The sequence below is a fragment of the Geospiza fortis genome, unplaced genomic scaffold (genome assembly GCF_000277835.1).
Source record: "Geospiza fortis unplaced genomic scaffold, GeoFor_1.0 scaffold874, whole genome shotgun sequence".
NCBI classification, from domain to species: domain Eukaryota; kingdom Metazoa; phylum Chordata; class Aves; order Passeriformes; family Thraupidae; genus Geospiza; species Geospiza fortis.
The window spans coordinates 982,997-1,003,367 of NW_005054456.1; the positions used below are offsets into that span (position 1 = coordinate 982,997).

At 46.1% G+C, this 20,371-nt stretch overlaps 2 protein-coding genes across 2 annotated transcripts in view; both read left to right on the top strand.

Moving 5' to 3' along the window:
• LOC102034192 (heat shock factor protein 3-like) overlaps positions 1 to 15,275 on the top strand; it is a 16,851-nt gene extending 1,576 nt beyond the window's left edge. The window contains exons 2-13 of the mRNA XM_005427817.2: positions 868 to 976; positions 2,554 to 2,681; positions 5,535 to 5,659; positions 6,515 to 6,590; positions 7,257 to 7,318; positions 7,753 to 7,834; positions 8,117 to 8,250; positions 9,099 to 9,344; positions 10,572 to 10,677; positions 11,215 to 11,280; positions 12,120 to 12,186; positions 12,771 to 15,275. Coding sequence (XP_005427874.2) covers positions 868 to 976; positions 2,554 to 2,681; positions 5,535 to 5,659; positions 6,515 to 6,590; positions 7,257 to 7,318; positions 7,753 to 7,834; positions 8,117 to 8,250; positions 9,099 to 9,344; positions 10,572 to 10,677; positions 11,215 to 11,280; positions 12,120 to 12,186; positions 12,771 to 13,102 — 1,533 coding nt within the window. The 3' untranslated portion in view covers positions 13,103 to 15,275. The remainder of the gene's footprint in view (positions 1 to 867; positions 977 to 2,553; positions 2,682 to 5,534; positions 5,660 to 6,514; positions 6,591 to 7,256; positions 7,319 to 7,752; positions 7,835 to 8,116; positions 8,251 to 9,098; positions 9,345 to 10,571; positions 10,678 to 11,214; positions 11,281 to 12,119; positions 12,187 to 12,770) is intronic.
• Positions 15,276 to 18,616: 3,341 nt separating this feature from the next.
• Positions 18,617 to 20,371, top strand: part of LOC102039270 (V-set and immunoglobulin domain-containing protein 4) — a 7,517-nt gene continuing 5,762 nt past the window's right edge. The window contains 2 exon segments of the mRNA XM_031062684.1: positions 18,617 to 18,776; positions 19,424 to 19,907. Of these exon segments, the coding sequence (XP_030918544.1) occupies positions 18,617 to 18,776; positions 19,424 to 19,907 (644 nt within the window).

Here is a 20,371-nt window from a genome sequence, read left to right on the forward strand (position 1 = left end):
CGGGGCTGGCGCAGCGGGACATCCCCGGGGACGGTCCCGAATCCCCGCTCAGCGCTCTGAGCCGTGCAAGGACGCTGTCAGGAGCCATTAACTGTCCGCTTTCCTTCCGGAGCGGGGACGGATGTGCCCCGCGGGCACAGGGCACGGACACACTGGCCAGGCACCCCAGACGCGCACTGCGTTTCGTTTTGTTCCCTGTCATTTTTAAGTCCATAGGGTTTTTCTCCACTTTTTTCCCAGCCGTTTGCCTTTAAAAAGACAAAGATGAAAAGAAACGCAGTATTTTTTTCCTTTTTATGAACAAGATAAAAGTGATGCAAAAAGCTCTTCCTGTTTCCAGGAAGTTTGGTCTTGAGCATATTAAAAATCTGGCACTGCTGGTGTCACACTTACCCCTGGTCACCACTGGGTTGTGTTGTCTGAACTTCTGGTAACTGAGCAACGTTACGTGGTTATTTTTAGTGATGACATAGCACGTACAATGGAAGAATCTTGTCAGGAGCTGGGCAGGCTGATGAAAGGAGATGCAATCTCTTTAGTGGCATGAATTCCATTTGGCTTGTGCAATGCTTATGTTTACTGGGGACAAAGGGAGTGGGTTTTTAGAAAAATTTTGTTTTTAATTAAGATCAGTGTGTCAGGGCTTTAAGAAAAGTGCTTGTTCAGTAGAAGTGTTCTATGTAATTGTGTCTTTGAACTCAAACTTTAGTGCAGTCCCAAGGGTTCCCACAGACAGTTCACTTGGTGAAGTCTTTTGCCTTTCTCTGCTGTCAGAACGGTCTTTGCTGATTTATCACCTTCACTTAAGAGCAACACCTTAGAAAAGCTGTGCTTATTCACTAACTGTTACTTCTGCTTGTTTCCTAGAATGGCGAGAATTTCTGCATTCTGGATGAGCAGAGGTTTGCCAAGGAGCTGCTCCCCAAGTACTTCAAACACAACAATATCTCCAGCTTCATACGGCAGCTCAACATGTGTAAGCATCAGCGCTTCCTCTGCACTCTGTCTGCCAAGTTCATGGCTGCTGGGCTTTGGTTTGCATTTCTTTAAACAAGCAAACGGACTTGGCAAGTTTTTCATCCCTAAAAACCCAAGCCCTGGCCTTAAGTTTGCTTTACAAAAGAAAAGACTGATGGTAGAGCGTGGTTCAGTGTTGGGTTTTTGTGTTTTAGCTCCAAGTGCTTTAGAGTAACAGCTGTAAGAATATGTGCTGGTGCCTAGAGGTAGCATGAGGTTCCCTGAGTTCCAGCATTGCTCTTGCAGCAAGCAGGTGTGTACCCAGGGGAGTAGAGGCTGTGTGTGCACCCTTACACCCAGAATGTGAAGAAAAATTGCCTGGATTTTGGGGCTACCACTGCTGTTGCCTACTTTGCTGTGTTGGAACCAGATCAGTCCTGCACTACGTTTCTCATTATGTTTTCTCTGCTCAACTTGAGAGCATCGTGTGGCAGCATTGCACGGCACATGTGCAGTGTGGCCAGGCACAGGGGTGCAGTGAGGGTGGCTCAAGGGCACAGTGCAGCATACAGGGCTGCAGCAACCAACAGGAATAACTGCAGAAGCTTCTGGAAGCAGTGGAGGGACAAACAGCATGGGAGGTGCTGCCTTAGAATTTCAGACTGAGAGGGAGGAGCTCTCTGACGTTGCCCAGTAGGTTTGCCTGATCTCTCTAGCTGATGCCTGTGTAGGTTTTGTAACCTGTAGCACATCTGTTTAGTCTCTGGGCAGAGGGTAGATGCTTCTGTTCATGTCCTGTGCTTGTGTTTGTAAGATCCATCACTTGAGTGACAGAGGATAATCCAAAGAAACAATCTCTTCCTTTGTAGCCAGGATAAATGAAAAAAAAAGCAAATATTCCTATGTAGCTATACAATGCAGTGGCCACCTCCTTTTCCTACTGGATCTATCCTGGCTTTCTAATAATAGTTGGAGTGCATTAATTGTGTTAAAACCTTGACTGAGGAGAGACGTGGATTGGCCTGTCAGCTGAATCATGCATCTGCCCTGTGGTGTTTGAGCAGTGATGGAAATAGAGCTGGCAATACCTTACTTTGTGCAGGCAGTCTAGTATGAAGAAGCTGCTCTGCTGCAGGTGTTTGCATAGGCAGGCAAGGAATTAACTTCTCTGCCTTGCTTTATTCTGTAGACCATGGTTGTCAGGGATAAAAGGGAAAGTGTACCACTCCTCTGCATCCGCTGGGACGTGATTCTATTCAAGATGTCATAATAAATCTAATTTCTAACTAACTGTTGTGAAGGCTTTTACGTGGCTGTGATGGTTTGGTCATGGCTGGCCTCTGCTGTGCAGCTGCATGTGCAGCCTGCCAGGGCAGACAGTGGACATATCCTCTAGCTGTGTAATGAAATCATTGAGCATCAATGGCTATTTTTCATAGTTTCTATGAAAACTACCTCGGCTATTTTTCATAGTTTCTGCTCCCAGTAACTGTAGTGCAGTGGGTGTTTTGGTAGCACTGGACTTTTCTTAAGCTGTATGTATTCCAAGTCAGCTTTCAATTGGAAGAAATGGCTTTGTTGGTTTCCTCTCCACAGATGGCTTCAGGAAGGTGATTGCTCTGGAGAATGGTATCATTACAGCAGAGAAAAGCTCAGTCATTGAGTTCCAGCACCCTTTCTTCAAGCAAGGGAAGGCACATTTACTGGAGAACATCAAGCGCAAGGTACAGTCTAAGCACATGTTTACTTCACTTAGTAACAAAAAGTGGCTTATCAGGAGTTCATATGGGTGTTCCAAACACAGCCAGCAAATACCATGGGAACCAAGGTAGCTCCCTCACCATGCCAGGCCAGTGCTTGGCTGGGCCTCCTTGTGCCAATGCTTAGACAAAACCTGCTCTGCTCTTGGTTCTGAACTGGGGTAGGACCATGTTCTGCACCATCATCAAATCCACAGAGTTCATATCCCTCATTGCAGCTTAGCATGGTCTGCAGTTCTATCAGCATCTCCAGCTCTGAGAAAGGCACAAAGTAAAAGGAGCAAAAAAAAAAAATACATTCCCATTTGGCACTTGTTATAAATTAGCAGGGACATCAGTAACCAGTTCATTTGGATGAGTTTGCTTAAAGTATATTGCTCCTCCAAAACTGTGTTACCACTAAGCTACATCCTTATGAGCACTTTCTGCTTTTCTTTTGTCCATTCAGGCCTTGTGTGACCTGTTTCTGCACAGATATTTATCCTCTATTGGCACATTACAGCCCATAATATCCTGAGGAAGAGAGTATCATGATACATCACGTTGACATTTGAACAGCAGGATCTTTTCTTTAGGCTGTTGTCAGGTGTGGTTGCATTGCCCAGGGCAATAAAAGCCCAGCATAGGCTGGAGAGGCACAATGATGTTTGGATTGATTCCTCACTGAGCTGCCCCTGCTGGGAGCCATGATCAATGGAGTGGCACTGCCTGGGGCCCGTCCCCCCCTGCTGCTGTGCCCAGCGTGTCCCAGCCTGCACGCCTGGCAGGGCAGGCGCACCCTGACGTCAGGTGTGGCACCATGTGTCCCAGGGGTGGTGCACTGGGTGGAGTGTTCTAGATGGAAAGACAAAAGCTCTGCTCGGTGCCAAGGATATTCGTGTGAAGTGTTGAATAGGTTGGTGAGAGATATTCTTTGTTGCACAGGAAATGTTGGTGATTTTTTTTTTTGCAAAGCAGTCATTAATTTCCTTGCTCTTCTACTGCCTGGAATGGGACCATATTCCAGTATTGACTCTAAACTGTATTTCAAGCCTCTGTCTGGAATGCAGGTTTGAATGCAAGACTTGCTTTGCTTCCTCCCTTTCACTTTTAGCTCTGCTGGTGTGCAGACACCCTGTGTGTCTTCACAGAATACCAGACTGGTTTGAGTTGGCACCTTAGAGCTCATCTTGTTCCACCCAGTGCCATGAGCAGGGACACCTCTCACTAGACCAGGCTGCTCCAAGCCCCATCCAGCCAGGGTTGGGAATGGGACAGCCAGGTTTCCCTGGGCAGCCCGTGCCAGTGCCTCAGCACCCAGGGACTGGGCACCCTGATTAGCCAGTTGGGGACTCTGAAGAGCAGTTCCTTGTACTTGGGCAGAATTTATATTGGCTCTTGTTTTTTTGGAGGCCAGATGGCTCCATTTGGAATTTCCACCCACTTCTACAAGTTTTGGTTGTCTTCCCACAAAGGGGTAATGTGCTGAAGAGAAATCAGACAGCCTTGAATTCCATTTGGGATGCACCTTGTGTATATTAGCATAATTTATTACCTGCAGCAAACAGCAGAGCATCTAGACTGCAGACAGGGAGGAGAACTGTCAGACCCTTCAGTTCATCCTTTGCACCATAGGATTGTGTCAAGAAAGTAATTAGTCATGTCTGAGAAGTGATTGCACAACAGATGTGTTCTGTTCCAGCACAAAGGGATGGGATGTTCGTTTATAACACCTTTGGTTCATTTCTGACCATTCCACTCCCCTTTGGAAGACAAGATGTGTGAGCCAACCTGCATAGAAGTTATCTCGCTCCTCAGCAGGCCAATGCCACATTGGTGCTTTCATCTCCCCCATGGAATCCACATGAGATACTTTCACATCCTCCTTGGAATTTAGCAGAGTAACAAGAAAACTCCCAGCAGGCTGGTACAACTTCGTGTGGCTCAATTATAGTCAATATTTGGCAAAATGATGTTCAAAATTATGTCCACAAAACCTGGATGTGTTATTCAGACATGTGCATGTGATGCATTATAGACCTGTCTTTTTCAAAGTCCTGAATTGTGTTGCAGCCAACAATGCTTCTGCTGCAGAGAGAATTGCTGAAGGAACTGGAAAATGTTTAATATAGAAGTGCAGGAAGGAGATGGTGAACTTTTTGCTCTCTGATGGCTTTTCCACTATCATTTGAAGCAGCAGCATTCACAGATTGTGCTGTGAGCAGAAGAATGGTTTGGACTCTTCCTTCTGCAGAGAAGTCTCCGTAACTCTGGAATGCACTGAGCAGAGGGGTAGCAGAGGAAACACCAATAGGGGACTCTGCAATTCAACTGGTGTGGGATACATTTTCAGATTGAGTAGGATGCAGCTAACTAGACACCTTCATCTCCTGGTAACTTACTGGAAATTTGTTACTCTGCTGGCAGATTTACCCACACCTAGAAGGAATGTGGTCATCTTGTTCTTCCACTATCAGCTGTGGGGTTTTTTTGGCTGGTGTTCACTCTGTGACACTAGAGGGCAAACTGTCATCGGGCCTGGCAGGGAACCCCCAGGGAATGCCCTTTGCAGTGAATGGTTTTTATTGTGAATTACAGTCATGAATCTACTGTCTCCAGGTACAAAGTGCTAATCTCGTGTTTTCATTGGTATCTTGTTTTGTTCATACAGTGCAGCCTGTCCTAAGGATTGTCACCTGTAGCAGTTGTGGTGTTTTGTGCCATTGCAGTCTTACATGGTCTTGTAATGGGGCTTGGTCCTGCCCTGCAGACTGGCTGCAGTCTCCCTGCACCAAGGAGCATGCACTGTTTGTAGTAAAGTGTGTGTACCTATTCCAGGTGTCTGCAGTGAGAACTGAGGATCTCAAGGTCTGCACAGAAGATTTGCACAAAGTCCTGTCTGAGGTGCAGGAGATGAGAGAGCAGCAGAACAACATGGATGTCAGGCTGGCTAACATGAAGAGGTAGACTCGTCTGTTTCGGGTGCTTATGCATTGAATGTTGCTTATATCTGATGGAGATTGGCTAAATATGGGTTTCATTTGAACTGGAAACAGGTGAAGCTGTATTTTTTCCTAAGAATGCCCATTCCACCCCACTCAACATTCTAAATCTTATTTGGTTTTGTAATTCAGTTACAGACTGGAGATTTAGACTGGGTGTTTGTTGGCTGCCTTGAGATTTCACTCTGGTTGCCAGCACCTGTAGTAGTTTTTAGGTCAATAAAAGCATTTCATTTTTTGAATACAAATAGGGTTGGATGCAGTGATGGACAGTTGGTGTTTTGTTTTCTTTCTAACTGGAAGTGGACTTTGCACATCCTTATCTCTGTTCTCTCAGATCCCCTTCATATAGGCACTGATAATTGATTCAGGTCATTGGTATACCAGCAAATATCAGCCAGAGTCCAGGAGATACCTTTCTCTCTCTGTTCCTTAAAAAAAACAATCAAGCCCCTTGAGCACCACCTTTAGATCTGTCCCAAGGCTGTCAGCGTTTGGAAACAGGCTGAGTGTAACACAAAGTCCTTATTCAACAGCTTTGAGGTTTTGAAGGAATACCTCAGATCAAGATTATTGGTGGAGCAGCAGAGGATGAGGGTGTCCTTTTTAAGTGAGTGTTTCATGCTGGTGATGGAAAATGGAGTCAAGCTAACCCAGAGTTTGTTAGTGGATCAAATTAACTGAGGGTTAGTTATCCACAGAGGGAATGTCGCCATTGGTTCTGCAAGATACTCTAAAAGTTTGAAAGCTGTAAAACTAGAGCGTATAAAGTAAACTCTGTTCATCCTCTGTCTTCTGATTTATTCTGCATTGCAGAGAAAATAAGGCCCTGTGGAAAGAAGTGGCAGTTCTAAGGCAGAAGCACAGTCAACAACAGAAGCTGCTGTCTAAGGTACCATTGCAGCATCTTCAGTGCTACCATCCTTATTCCTGCCTCTGTGATACTTCATGGCATTCTTTGCTTATGTAGAATGACAAATGACACAGAGCTGAACAGGCTGTATTAATACAGCATAAAGAAAATGGTCACAGTTCCTGAGTGTCTCAGAAGTAGCACAGTAAAGAACCACGAGCAAAGCACTAAGGAAAAGTCATAGTAGGATGTCAGTGTGTGGAGACAGTGCATGGTAACAGGAGCCCAGAACTTGAGAGATTGCAGGCACATGGAATGGAGTCTGTGAAAGATCTTGGACCAGGATACACTTAGACCACTTGAGAAGTGAACTTGGAATGCAGAAACTGTAGGAGTTCGCACGCTGGAAAAAAATTTTCTCTGGTTTATTCCTCAGCTGTTTCTGGTCTGGAATCCTCTAGTGACTTGTGCTGCTATATTGCATTTCAAAAAAAAGCCAACTGTGCAAAGTGAGCTAATTTTTCTATGCAGTTTCTAACTGTTGCTTTGTTCTTTAAAATACAATTGCAAATGTTTTTTTAAAATACCTGTTAATTTCTGTCGTGTAACTATTATCATTTTATAGTAAAATCTGAATTAAGAATTTAATATTAGGATTGCTATGCTGACCATTTGGTTTTGGCTTTCTTTTGTCTTTCCTTTTAGATTCTTCAATTTATACTAAGTTTGATGCGAGGAAATTATATTGTTGGGGTCAAAAGAAAAAGGTAATTACTTGATAGGTCCCAGACCAGTGTCAGATGTGAATTGTAGGGATAAATCAGTTTCTGTTGCGTGACAGGTATTTTTATCACTTGTATATTCAAACGTGAGAAAGCTGATGGAAGTTCAGTCAAGCACAATATAAGTATTTCCTCCTTATCACTAAAATAGGTGGGAAGGGAATAATCTATACATTTTCAGTTCCAAAGGGCACAGTTATCAGAAATGGTAAATCTCAAAACGTGCATACATGACTGACTTCTTCCAAACCACAGTGTGTGTGTAGGACAGGCTGTGTACAGTACCCTTCCTGACACACATTCCCAAAATCCAGGCTTCTTGGGAGGGCAAGAATGACAACCATTACTGCCTGTCCTTGGCACTGCTGCAGCTCTTCCTGCTGGCAGGCAGGATGAACTAAAGCTCTGCTCTGTCTCAGGTCTCTCACGGATGCTGCGGGTGCTTCCCCCTCCAAGTACAGTCGTCAGTATGTCCGCATCCCTGTGGAGAGTGGCCAAGCTGTAAGTCTCCCCAGGGACACAGGCAGTGGGTTGGGCAGGATGATACACAGTGATATCAATCTTCCTCATAGCTGCAAATGCCCTAACTTGGTAATCAAATGCTCTCCCTTTTGTAATGAGCAGCTTTAGAGCAACACTCTGGCTGTAAAATCGTGCAAATCAGTGCAACTGGTCACAGATGAAATGTGAACAGGAAAGGGAAGCTGCAAGGAGAATGGGGCTTCAGTATGAGAAAAAAAAAGGTCAGAGCCTGTGGTTTACTCATTCTTGCTGTATCTGCAGATGGCTTTTTCTGAACATAGTGCAGCTGAAGAGGATGGAAATGGTACAGGTCTGATAATCCGAGATATCACTGACACCCTGGAAAATGCCACCAATGGCCTCCTTGCTGTGGCACACACAAGTGGCAGAGCCAGGTATGTCCAAAGTATATGAAGTATTTATGCCTGGGTTCTGATCCATCTGGGTTCTGGGGAACAGAATGTCTCTCTGAATGTCCATTTGTGCATGACAGCCTGTTGTAGGCTTTCCTTCTGCAGCATGTAGCATTGGTCAGTGTCAGAGCTCATGTCTCTTCAGGAGTCCCTGGAGGCCTGTCAGGCTCATGGGCATTGCAGGTTTAATTTGCTGAGGCTTTTCTGTCTGTTCAACAAATGAACACATACTTGACTTTTCAACTGAGCAGGGACCTGAATGCATGTATAGGTTTCTAATAATCCAAAATGTATACAAATGCTAACAAATCAAGATGTATAGTTGTATTTCCAGTTTCAATACTGCTCTCACTAATCATGTCCTAGGGAAGGCATTCTCAGCGTGGCAAGAGATTTTACTGAAAACTATTTAGTTGTTAATGCCCAGAGTGAAATACGAACTGATTTGGAATATTTTTCTTTCCAGGGTCTGTTAGGAGTTATCCTCCTGCCTAATTCCTATATACTATATAGAAATACGAACTGATTTGGAATCTTTTTCTTTCCAGAGTCTGTCTGTTAGGAGTTACCCTCCTGCCTAATTCCTATATACTATATTGCTGCTTTTTGCCTGGGAAAAAGAGATGTTTTGCTCTGATACATGGTCTCTGTATAAGCTGTAGTAAGAGATTCTTCATCTGCCACTTTGCTGCTCTTTCTAAAGACCAGTTTGTTACTTGAATCCTTGACTGGCCTAATCTTATTTAGATTTGAGATACTAAACCTGAAATTAATAGTAATGCAGTTGATAAATTCTCCTATGTGTTGTTTCTGTTTGGGTCACATTTTAGAGAGCAACAGGCAGCTCTAGATCCTGGCTTACCTCTTTGTCAAGTATCACAGCCAAGTGAGTTAAGTTGTGCAGAACCTGTCCCATCAGTTGCTGTAAACGATGTCAGCAAACCCAGTGAAATAGGCACGGCTGCTGTGGAGCTCCACACTGCACAGCCAAATGCTCCAGAGGACCCTGTGTCAGTAATTGACTCCATCTTGAATGAGAGCAGCTCTGGAAACCAAAATGATCCTTTGCTGGACAGGTATGAACTTGTTTCTGAAAAGTGTTATGCCGTTGTCACCTTGTGGGATGCTGTCAGAGTTCTGGAGGGTGTGTTGTTTGGCAGAACACAGGGAATTAGCTTTTGAATTGTCACTGACAAAGTGAATTCTCTACACCTTTGTTACCAGGGCTTGAAAAAGCCAAGTGTTGGCATCACACATTGAGAAAGGGCAAGTGTCCCTGTCACCTTCATGGTAACATGTGTGCCTGACTGCTGGTGTGTGCGTCAGTGCGTCCTGTCAGCCCAGCCCTGTCACTGCCAGGTGCTGCCAAGCAGCAGGCAGTGACACTGATCTCAGGGCACTGATCTCAGGCTGGCATTGTGGGCACTTTGTTCCTGGTGATGGATTGTCCTGGTGGTGATCTCACTGTACCTTTCCTCCTCTGCCCCTCATTTGTACAAAGCTGTTTCCCATGCGCCCTGTCAGATCCCACAGCCCTGGATCAGGGGTGCAGGCTGTGGGTTCCTGCCCCACTCTGGCTGCAGGAGAGCTGTATCAAGAACAGAGCTTTAACCCTTGCTCCTGCAGCTCTTCTGCTGTGGTAAGCAGCAGGTAGGAAGGTCTGGGGTGATGTTCCAGCACTCATGGTCTGAAGGCCCTGCTGTACTTTCCCTCCTGGGCACTGCAGGATGTGAGGCAGTGCCTTGGGACTGCCCATTCCTCATGCAGGGAATTCAGTACAGGAGCTCCTCATGGCATAGCAAGACATGCAGTGTTGGCACTGTGCCTGCAGCTGCCTTCTCAGTTTCTTCACTGTCCCTCATGTCCTTCCCACTGTCCCTGGAAATGTGTCCAGTTTGGCAACAAGCCGATGTTTCAAAGTAGGTGGAGTTCCTTCAGGCCCAGATTATTTCCAGCCTTTTGCTTATCATTTATCATCCCAGGGCAAAGCCATCAGACCTTTGTTTAAACACAGATACTGGTGTACAGGCTGGGATCTGAGAATATTCACCAGACACTCAAATGAGGGAGGAAGTAGGTATGGAAGGAGGAACTGCTTTTTGACCTGGTAGCTGTAGTTGTGCTTGCTGTTCAGGAAGCTTTCCCTTGTACCTGTACCTCAAAGAGCTGGAGTGAAAGGTGATATGGGAATGTGATTTCATCCATTTGGCTATTCTGGATTGCAGGCAACCTGCCCTGTATGGCAAGAGAAGGCCCTGCCTGCCAGCTGTGCCTTACAGTGCTATGTAATTCTGTCTTTTTAGAGAGGAAATTCAGGATTTTCTGAACTGCATCGATGCCAGCCTTGAGGAGCTCCAAGCAATGCTGTCAGGGAAGCAGTACAACTTCGGTGCCGAAGCATTCAGCGACGTGAGTGCCTTCTCACTGTTCCTGAGAAATACTGCTCAGGCTGTGCCATGAAATGCTGGTAGTTGAGTTCATGTTGTAATGGGTAAGAGTCAGCAGCATCTTGAAAAGCAAATAGTTACAACTAGAATTATTTGTAGGTATTCACAGTGTACAAGGTGGTACTGGGAGTCTTTCCAGGTCATACAGGATTCCTGTTCTACAAAACTAAAGGGAGGGGAAAAAAGGAAAAAAATTGCCTCACTTCTCCTTCTCAAACCCAATCACATACCATCACATCCTGACATACATCCTTGTATTTGATTCATCTGGATGATATGGAGTGAAACTTAGCTGTATTCCTGGAATCCCTGGGAAATAGGGTGACTTCAGTTTACTGCCACAGCTTGAAGCTCCCAGCTGAATGCCCATGAAGGTGCCACTGTCCCTGTGCTTCAGTGAAAGGAGCAGCTCACTGGGTCCTGCAGTCCTTTCAGGAGCTCTCTTCAGTTTTATTTCAAGAACTTCATTGGTTGACATATGATCTGGTTTTATTTTCAGACATTTAATCCAGAGCTGCCAGCCCTGGATATGAACTTGATGGAAACTCCCCCTGGTATTGAAAATGTAAGAGTAAGATTGATTTCTATGGTGGGGAGGACAAATGTGATGCTGGGAGTTGAATCTTGCTTGATGCAGCTCAAGGGTGGGAACAGGGTTGGTGGCACAGGGTGGCACTGCTGGTTCATCTCGTCCAGCTGACTCCAGGGTTTCAATTATCAATGTTGGCTTGTTGGAATATAGGAGGGATCTCAAGATAATTTCCAGTCTTACATTCCTAGTGCAGTCATACACTTGGAATGCCTGTCTAAAGGAAGACTAAATGGAAATTGTAATGCAATATACTGTAGCTGTTCTGAACGTAGCTCTGTGGGATTTCCTCAGAAAATATACAGAAGTTCAGCACAAACTTACTTCTCTTGGTGCAGTTCCTAAAATTGATTCATACTGCTAAAAAAATACCTTTGCAAGTGTTATTTTTGTTGTAGTCCTGAAATAATATTTAAACTAGGATTTCCCAGGCAGAAGAGCTTTGACTACAACTGATGTAAAATGCAGCTGTGTTTAAGCAGTGCCTGCAGAATTCAATTACATGATGAAATCATGTTTAACTGTTATCCCAACAAGACCAATTATAATAAAGCTTCTGGTTTGGAAGGTAGAACAAATATTTGCTAGTCAGAAGCTTCTTTTGTTTAGTAAGTTAAGTTTGTCTGTATTTCACTGTGCCTCCTTCTGAGAGCTCCTGTGTGCAGGCTTTTGTGTGCAATGACAGGCTCACTGCTCAGTTGCTCCATCTCTCTTTTCTCCTCCTTTCACATCTAATTCTGTTAACCAGTCAGTAAAGATTTCCATTTTGTTGTTGTTAAACATTCTGTCATAACTCTCTGTCTGCTTTGTTTCAGATGGCAAACTTGGCAGAGAGCACTGAAGCTCTGGGAGCAAGTGAGAGGGAAACAGCAGGAAGCAAAGGTGGGCAGGAAGGGACACTGAGCTCTGTGGCAGCTCCAGTCTCTTTGCAAATGTGTATTGAAATGGAATTGTTGTAGCCTATAATATCTTCTCCTCTGGTCTGGGCTTAAGCTTCTTGTGAAGACTGTGATGTTTCACTGATCTTGAAGCTGTGCCTCAGTCTTTAAAGGCCGGTCCTGTGCCCTGAGGTTTTTCACACAGAAAACATGGGTCCCATCCTGTGTCCCTTTCCACATGGAAACGTGACACAAGTGCCACAGTGAGGAGCAGATCTGCCAATGCCCTTGTGGCAGTATCTCCTGCACAGGCTGTGATCCCCCAGAGGCAGAGCTGCTCAGGTTTCCACTGCAGTGCTGCCATTGCATGCTGTGTGAGTCAGGGGCTTGGAGGGGCTTCAGGCACTGATGTTTCCGGGCTCAGGGGCATTGGCTTCACTCTGACAGCCGTGGGGTGTGGGGTTTGTCCCAGCCCAGCTTGGGCTTTCCTTCTGTGCACCAAGCTTGAAGCAACCTCTCCAGGTTTCCTTGCCTTGAATAAGAGCCTTCAGTTGGTGAAACACTTTGAACTGTTTGTTTTTCCCTCAGATATGCAGCTGATCCAGTACAGGGCCAACCCTCTGCTTTCCTTATTTGAAGAGCTGCCTTCAGGTGAAGCTGCAGGGAAGGCAGAGGATCCGAAAGACTTTCTGCTGCCTCCCCTGGAGGAGAAACCTGCTCTCCAGCCTCCATCAGCCAGTGGAACTGTGGTGCCCCTTGCAGCTCCAGCAAGCCAGGGCGAGCCTCTGGACACTCTGGGGATGGGTGATCCACCTCTCCTCCCAGAAGATGGGAACGGAGAGTATAAACTATTTCCACTCCTGCTTCTCAGTCCTGTTGCTAACTTCATAGATGAGGCCTCTGAGATAGAAATTTCTTGAACTCATAGAACATCTGTAACCAGCTTAGTGCTATGGAATAACCACCAAAGGAGTGGAGCAGCAAAAAGTGTGAGCTGGGTCCTCACCTGCTTCCTGGGGACCCTGCTCTGCACAGACAAATGGGAGTTCTCTTGCTGCAAGCAGGGAGCACATCTGGGAGAACTGAACACAAGCTCAACAACAACAAGAGCTGGTGGAGTGAAGGCACCAGACAGAGGGGAAGAACAACAACCCTGTAAACATACCACAGTGTATTCCATAACTTTTTATCCAATATTCTTATTGCAAGAGGAAATCTGTTTGTATCCTGTTTGTAAAGTTTGGCTGGGTTTTTTTGTTGGGGGGTGGTGTTTGTTTTTATTAGCTGGATAGTCATGTGGTGTGTAATATTTTAAACCTGGGTTTTACTCTTTGGAGAGCCTGCTTCAATAGGTGGCTTGCCTACTGTTTGAAATTGTTTTTAAATTTTGTTTTTAATTTGAGATTTCTTTTTTTGATAGTTACTGGCTATGATTGTTTGCATCTGCTTAGATTACTTTCATACTCCTAGATTTGCTCCTAGGTTTAGGGAACATTTTTCCTATGGAAAATGACATTTAACTGTGGAGTATTATTTTTTAACATGCTAGCACACATCCATTGCCCTGGATTGTAGGAGTTGTGGTAGGAAGTGCTTGCCCTCCTGTGTAGTGCTGATTTCTCATGCACATTGCATGGCAGTTCCGGGGTAACCTGCCCCCAGTTCACAGGTTGTGTGTCCTTGGAGATAGTCACTAGGACTGATTCATGTTTAGCAAAGGCCAGCAGCTGTCCCTGAAATGAGAAGGGGAGCCCTGGGGTGCCTTGCACTGACTCACATTAAGGTGTCTCTGCTGGTAGCAGCTTTTGTTCCCTGCCCCTGTATGGACTCAGGTTTCACACTGCAGTTGCTGCCCGTGGAATCTTAAAGCCAAATCAACCAGATGCATCTGAGTCTTTTGACAATGATTTACATAAACTATTCTACTTCACCAAAAAGTCATCCCCCAAAGTTTCTTTTGGCACTGTTTCCCAAGTTCTCTGAGCAGCTGCCCTGTGGAGCCCAGCCCCAGTGTCAGTGGAGCAGCAGCTGTGTGCTGGTACCAAGCATGTCACAGCGTCACCAGCCCACACAAACCTGCTCTGTGCTGAGGTGACAGCAAACTGCTGGGGCTGCAGGAGGCCTGGATGCAGGTAGAAACCCCCTTGGATAATATCACCTGCCAGCACAATTAGTTTAAATTTTTTCCAGTTTTAGGAATTCAGGCTACCTGCAGGCTTTGTTCTCTCTAATGTTCCTGATCTAATAAGTGCTGAGCTCTTTTATATTCGAGAATCCAAGGTAGATATTCTGAAGCCTGCTAGATAATGCATGTTACCTGTGCTGGCCCAACTTCATTGCATTTGTGCTTCACTGTCAAATCTGAGTTGCAGAGGAAGGTCCTGCTCCTGAGTGTGTAACACCTTCAGTGTCATTTTATTTCTGTGCTTCTATACCTGTTCTTACCTCGTGACCCTTCTCGTTTCCATCTTTTGAATTGCCTTTTGTCAAGTTTGTCTTATTCAAGCCTTCAGAGTCTTTCTTTCACTGACTTGTTGAGGTCAAGGGCTGAATAGTCGCAAGTTTTCATGAGCTGAAGGGAGAGGGGAGGTGAGCATGTTGCATCTGTCCCAGGTCAGGTTTGGTTTGTTAATTCCTTCCCAAAGGCCACAGTTTTGCCAAGAGTGAATCAGTGAAAACCAGGCTTTTCTGGTGTGCTGTTTGACAGCACCATGCAGAGAACAGAATTCTTTGCGAGGTTGATCTGTGCCTCTGACTCCCTGCACTGGTTGGACTGTAATTTCTGTGATGGATTAGTGTCCTGTTCCTCTGTCTCAGAGTCATCTCCCCTCAGCGCAGCTCACTGTCAGGTATTGGGTCTGAGTGCATCATGGGTTTTTAATACACTTTCTCTCTAAAGAAGCTAAGAAACCAAGGCTTACAAAAATTGCAAAAAGAAAAAAAAAGTTTGTAAATCTATGTGTCTGGTTTATGTACAGGTCCGGAAAAGTATTTGTGCAACTTTCCTAAGAAAGATTGCAACGGGAAGGGGAAGACTGAATAACAAAAAAACCCCACATGCTGAAGTAATTAAACTCAAGAATTGCAAAAAGATTACTGTGTTTCTTGTACATTCTTTGTGTGTGTTCCTGTTTGTGCCAATGTTTCTCAAACCTGTTTGCTGATTTCTCCAGAATTAAGACCTTTCATGCTCCTGGGGCATGGTCTTATGATGCAGCTCCTGCTGGTTCAGGATGAGGAAAGGGTGATGAGGAAAGCCTGGTGTCTGTTTCCAGAGTGTGGGAGAACAGCACCTGGCACTGGTTTTTCAAAAGGGTTGATGTGAAAGCTCAGAATACCATGTGTGCTGAAAAATACACCAGATGTAGGGCACACCTGTACATATTCTCCACAGAGCCCAGTAGGAAAGGCCCTCAGCTCCATAAGGTATGGATTAAAATATTCACTGGAGATGGTGAATGGAAATGGAAGGAAGGAAATGGAACAGAAGGAAATGGAACAGCCCAGATCATCTGTAGCATCAGGCAGACCCCAGATCTGGCACCCCTGTGCAGACTCTGCCCAGGGTACCTGGCACCACAGGCATTACAGTTTCTGTGGGATTTTCCTTGCAGTAAGGAACTGTTGATCATTTCCACTGCCAGGAAAAAGGATCTTTATACAGAACATGCTTCTCTTCTCCTCTGCTGTGACAAGCTGGCGCAATCTGCAGCCCAGTGCAGCTGCTGCCCAGGCTGTGCTCAAGGGCCATGGGCGGGCACTGAGTCAGCAGCCCCACTGTGCCAGCCTGGGTGGGGGCCCTGCCCCACTGCTGCCTGAGGTGTCACCAGTTTGTCACCCGTGACCACAGGGGCCTTGCTGTAGCATCAGCTTCCTTCCTTCTCCAGCATCAGTGCTCATGGCTGCTGCCTGCCTCCTTGGCTTTATCTCTGTGTCTGGGGCGGAAAGATTGCTCTCCCTTATCATTCACATGCTGAGAATCCACAGAACACTCCCAGGCGTGGCGGGTGCAGACTGAGAAAGTGCCAAGTTCCTCTTGCACGCTCCTTTCAGATCTACTTTTGCACTGTCCTGACCCAGTCCTGCCCACACGGACAGTGGGAGCCTTGCCATCAGCTCCTATCTCCTGTGTGCTTGCTAACAGCTTTCCAGAATACAAGAAAAACTGATTTGGCTCTGTCTCTTCTGGGCTGTGTGATGCCACCTCATCCATCCATGCTCAGAATGTTTTGCTGTCTCCTAAAACAAGATTCTTGTTTTGAAAAGCAGCATCATGGTATCACAGATGCCCAAAGCAGAAGCCAGGGGTTGCTGCCACAGTCACCTTAGCTACAGGAGCCTGGTGCTGCATTTTATAAAGGATAAAACTTATCCTGCCACTGTTCCCCCCAACCAACAGGGTAAATGTAAATACATTAAAAAATACCTACACATCTTTTTTAGTCACACACTTTGAGTTTCAGCTTCCTGGGTGGTCCAGATCCTGCTAGTGATACATTTCTGTTGTGTTTTCACCCCAGCCAGCAATCAAGCACCACACAGCCACTCGCTCACTCTCCCACCACTGGGATTGTGGAGAGAATTAGAAAGGTAAAGCGGGAAAAATCTTGGGTTGAGATAAAGACAGATTAATAGTGAAAGCGAAGCTGGCACACAAGCAAGGAAAAACAAAGGGTTCATTCACTGCCTCCAGGGCAGACAGGTATGTCTGAACAGGAGAGCAGAGCCCCATCACGTGTAATGGTGGCTTGGGAAAACAAGCACCATCACTCCATGAGTCCCCCTCCTTCTTCCCCCCAGCTTTCTATGCTGAGTGTGATGTCATGTGGCAGGGTCAGTTGGGGTCACCTGTCCTGGCTGTGTCCCCTCCCCATCTCCCCTGTACCCCCAGCCCCCTCACCAGCATGGCCACACAAAAAGCAGAAAAGGCCTTGGCTCTGTGTAAACACTGATAAGCAATAACAAAAACATCTCTATATTGTCAGTCTTGCGTTCAACACAAATGCAAAACATAACCCCAATATTAGCCACTGTGAAGACAATTAATTCTACCCCAGCCGAACCACTGTCTTTGACTCAGTTCAAGACAATGCAAGCTCTGTTCCCTGCAAAGGAGTTCCAATTGTTTGACCTTAACGTGATCTTTTCCTTCCTTGACCAAGAAGAACATGAACACTGCAGCCCATGGCAGCTTTTCCTGCTTCTCCCTGTCCCAGTGGCTGCAGGCTGCAGTGACATCTCATGGGAGATTTCTGGTGGAGGAATACAGGGCCACAAGGGAGGATCCCACTGTGCCACTGCAGAGCCAAACCATGTCTCACTAGCACTACAGGAGGGCTGTGTCCACACCAGGGGCTGGGATTTGGTTGGCTGCATTGAATTAGACTGGTTACTTGTATTTGAGGACAGGATGATGAATTTGGGTGTAACAACAGCAAAGGCTCATCTCAGTTCAGCTGAATGCAAGGAAGCAGAAGAGATTCTTTTACTGGAGCAGAAGAAAAATTGAGAGCTGTAGAAAACAGCAAAAGGCAGTAAAATCCCTTGAAAGGGATATTTCAGTAGAAAACAGATACTTCTCTTAGGGCTAGTGCTCAATTACTGAATTATAGAGATTAACTATAACATTTAATTAATAGTAATATATCGTTACAGTAAAGAAACCATTATTTCACGGTCTCAAAGATTTTCTACTGTGACAAGTTCCTCCTTTTCTCTCTGGGTATCTCCATGTTCACCTGTTTCCCAAGTAGTCTGAAGGCACTGGAGGGATGTATGGCCCCAGTCAGGGCTTGTAATTGAAAACAATTAACCAATTAAACCAAGCACCTAAATTGCTCTGTGAGAAGGGAGGATCCATCTGTGAGATGCAGTGGGATTGGTGGCCTGGATGTCTGCAGCTCTTGGGATATTTTTGGCTTTAGATTTGTGCACCTGAATGTGTCCTCTCTTAAATGTGGTAGAGTGATATAGAGTATTTCAGCTGGAAGAGGCCTACAACAATCATCTGTCTTGCACTGGTAATGTAAAGATTTAAGGGGTTTCATGAACCTTAACTTAAAGCATAGTGGTGGGTGTCACAGAAGCTGGTGAGAAAGTGAATTGTGAGGACCTAGATGGTCCAGCTCCCTATGAGTTCTCTCTCAAACCTGTGTGTGGGTAATTCTTTGTTAAAGCTTATTTGTCAGCAAGCAATACAAGGAGGAAAAGAGGAAGAAATGGTTGCCTGGGAATCAAAACAACTAAAGGAAAAAAATTAAAAAACAGAAGGGGGAAAAACATGCTGAGCAGAAAATACAAAATAACCTAGAAGTAATTTTTAAACTTTCTTCTTCGCACCCTTCCTCAGGGTTTCCGCTCTGCCCACGCCTCTGGTGGTCACTGAGACACTTTTCTGATAAAGAGGAAGGAAAAACCAGCAGCTGCTGTCCCGGATGCTCGATGACAGAGTAAACCCAGGCAGGGAAGTGTTCCTGATTTACCCCAGCCTGGGAAAGGCAGATCAGCCTGGCTGCAGGGGGAGCAGCCCTGAAGGAAGGATGGGAAAGATGCTGCGAGCAGCCGTGCTCCTGAGCTCCCTCCTCCACTGCAGCGGTGAGTCTGGGCTGGGCACAGGGCCTGGGTGTGCTTGGCAGGGGCAGCTCTGTTTTGGGATGAGCTCAGATTCAGTCCTCAGAGTGGGAGAAATGTACTGGGACAAAGGCAATGGCCTGCTTTTTTACAGGAAAAAGAATTTTAGGTTTCTTTACCCAGTGGTTTAAGTTTCTCGTGTTTGGCTTAAGCTGAGAGAATGGTGTGTTTCAGAAAAACAAATAGGCAGTGGAGGAGGGAAGTCTTTGCTGTTCCTCAGAAGCCCCAAGGGGGATGTTGGGGGCAGACACTGTCTGAGACCAGAGAGCTGCAACTTAGACTTTAGACCAACTCCTTCCCTCAAGCCTGAGTTATCCAATAACTCTGACCCTGTGCTCCACTCAGTGCTGGCACTGGCAGGAGAGCCAGGCTGCACCCACAGCAGGAGTCAGTGCCCTGGCCATCAGCCAGCTCCCATCTGTCTCATGCCACACTGATTTTTGGTTAACCCACCCCTGAGCAGCCCAACCCTCACACTCCCCACTGCCTGCTGGTGTTTCTCATCTCATGGGTTCTCTTTGCCAATGCTCTTGTCATGGCTTCACCGCCTGGGAGCTGCCTTCACCCTGGCTGCTCTGTGGCTTCATTTTCATCTTCCTTTCTTCCTGCAGCTTTTCTGGAGCTGAATGGCCCCAGTGAGATCAAAGGGGTCTGGAAGGACTCTGTCACTCTGCCTTGTGCCTATGTGCCTGTGGAGGACCTCGTGCAGCAAACCCTCACCTGGACTGTGGCACATGACAAGGGTTCAGGTGCCATCATTCGGAGGGATGACTCCGGGGACCAGGTTCTCCTGTCTGAGTACAGGGACAGAGTCAGCATCCCAAAGGATGCCCCAGGAAATGTGTCTCTCCTCATCCTGAGCCTGGAGATCTCTGACAAAGGAACCTACACTTGCCAGGTCACCTGGAGAGACGGCAACAACAGCCTGATAGCAAAGGAGATCACCACCAGTTTGGAGGTTGTTAAAGGTAAATCCAGGAAGGAGGCTGTTCAGGAGGGAAAGGCTTGGCTCGGGAAGGCTTTTGGGAATTAGAGCAGGTAGGCAGTGACTGTGTGTTTGCATGCAGAAGCATTTGGCTGATCAGTGCCAGCCTCAAGCAAGAAACAGCAAACAGGTCAGAGAGGAATTCTGCCCAGGACACAGCACGCTGCAGCTCGGGGAGGACCTGTGGCTCCTCAAGGACCAGTTCAGCCAATGGCTCGATGTTTCCCGGGGCCATGCAGCAGGGGGGAAGTCCCGGGGATACTGCATTGCTGTTCTTTGACTAAATTTCACCACATGTGCTTGCCCTCCCTCTGCCACTGTGGGGGTTTATGGAGGCACAGAGGCTGCAGACACCCGTGTGGTGTGGTGGTGTTTGCAGGGGTCTTGGGATGGGGGAAGAGACGAGAATGTTGACTCCATGTTTCAGAAAGTCTGATTTATTATTTTATGATATATATTATATTAAAACTATACTAAAAGAATAGAGGAAAGGATATCATGAGAAGGCTAGCTAAGAATAGAAAAAGAATGATAACAAAGGCTTGTGACCGACTGAGACAGTCCGGACAGCTGG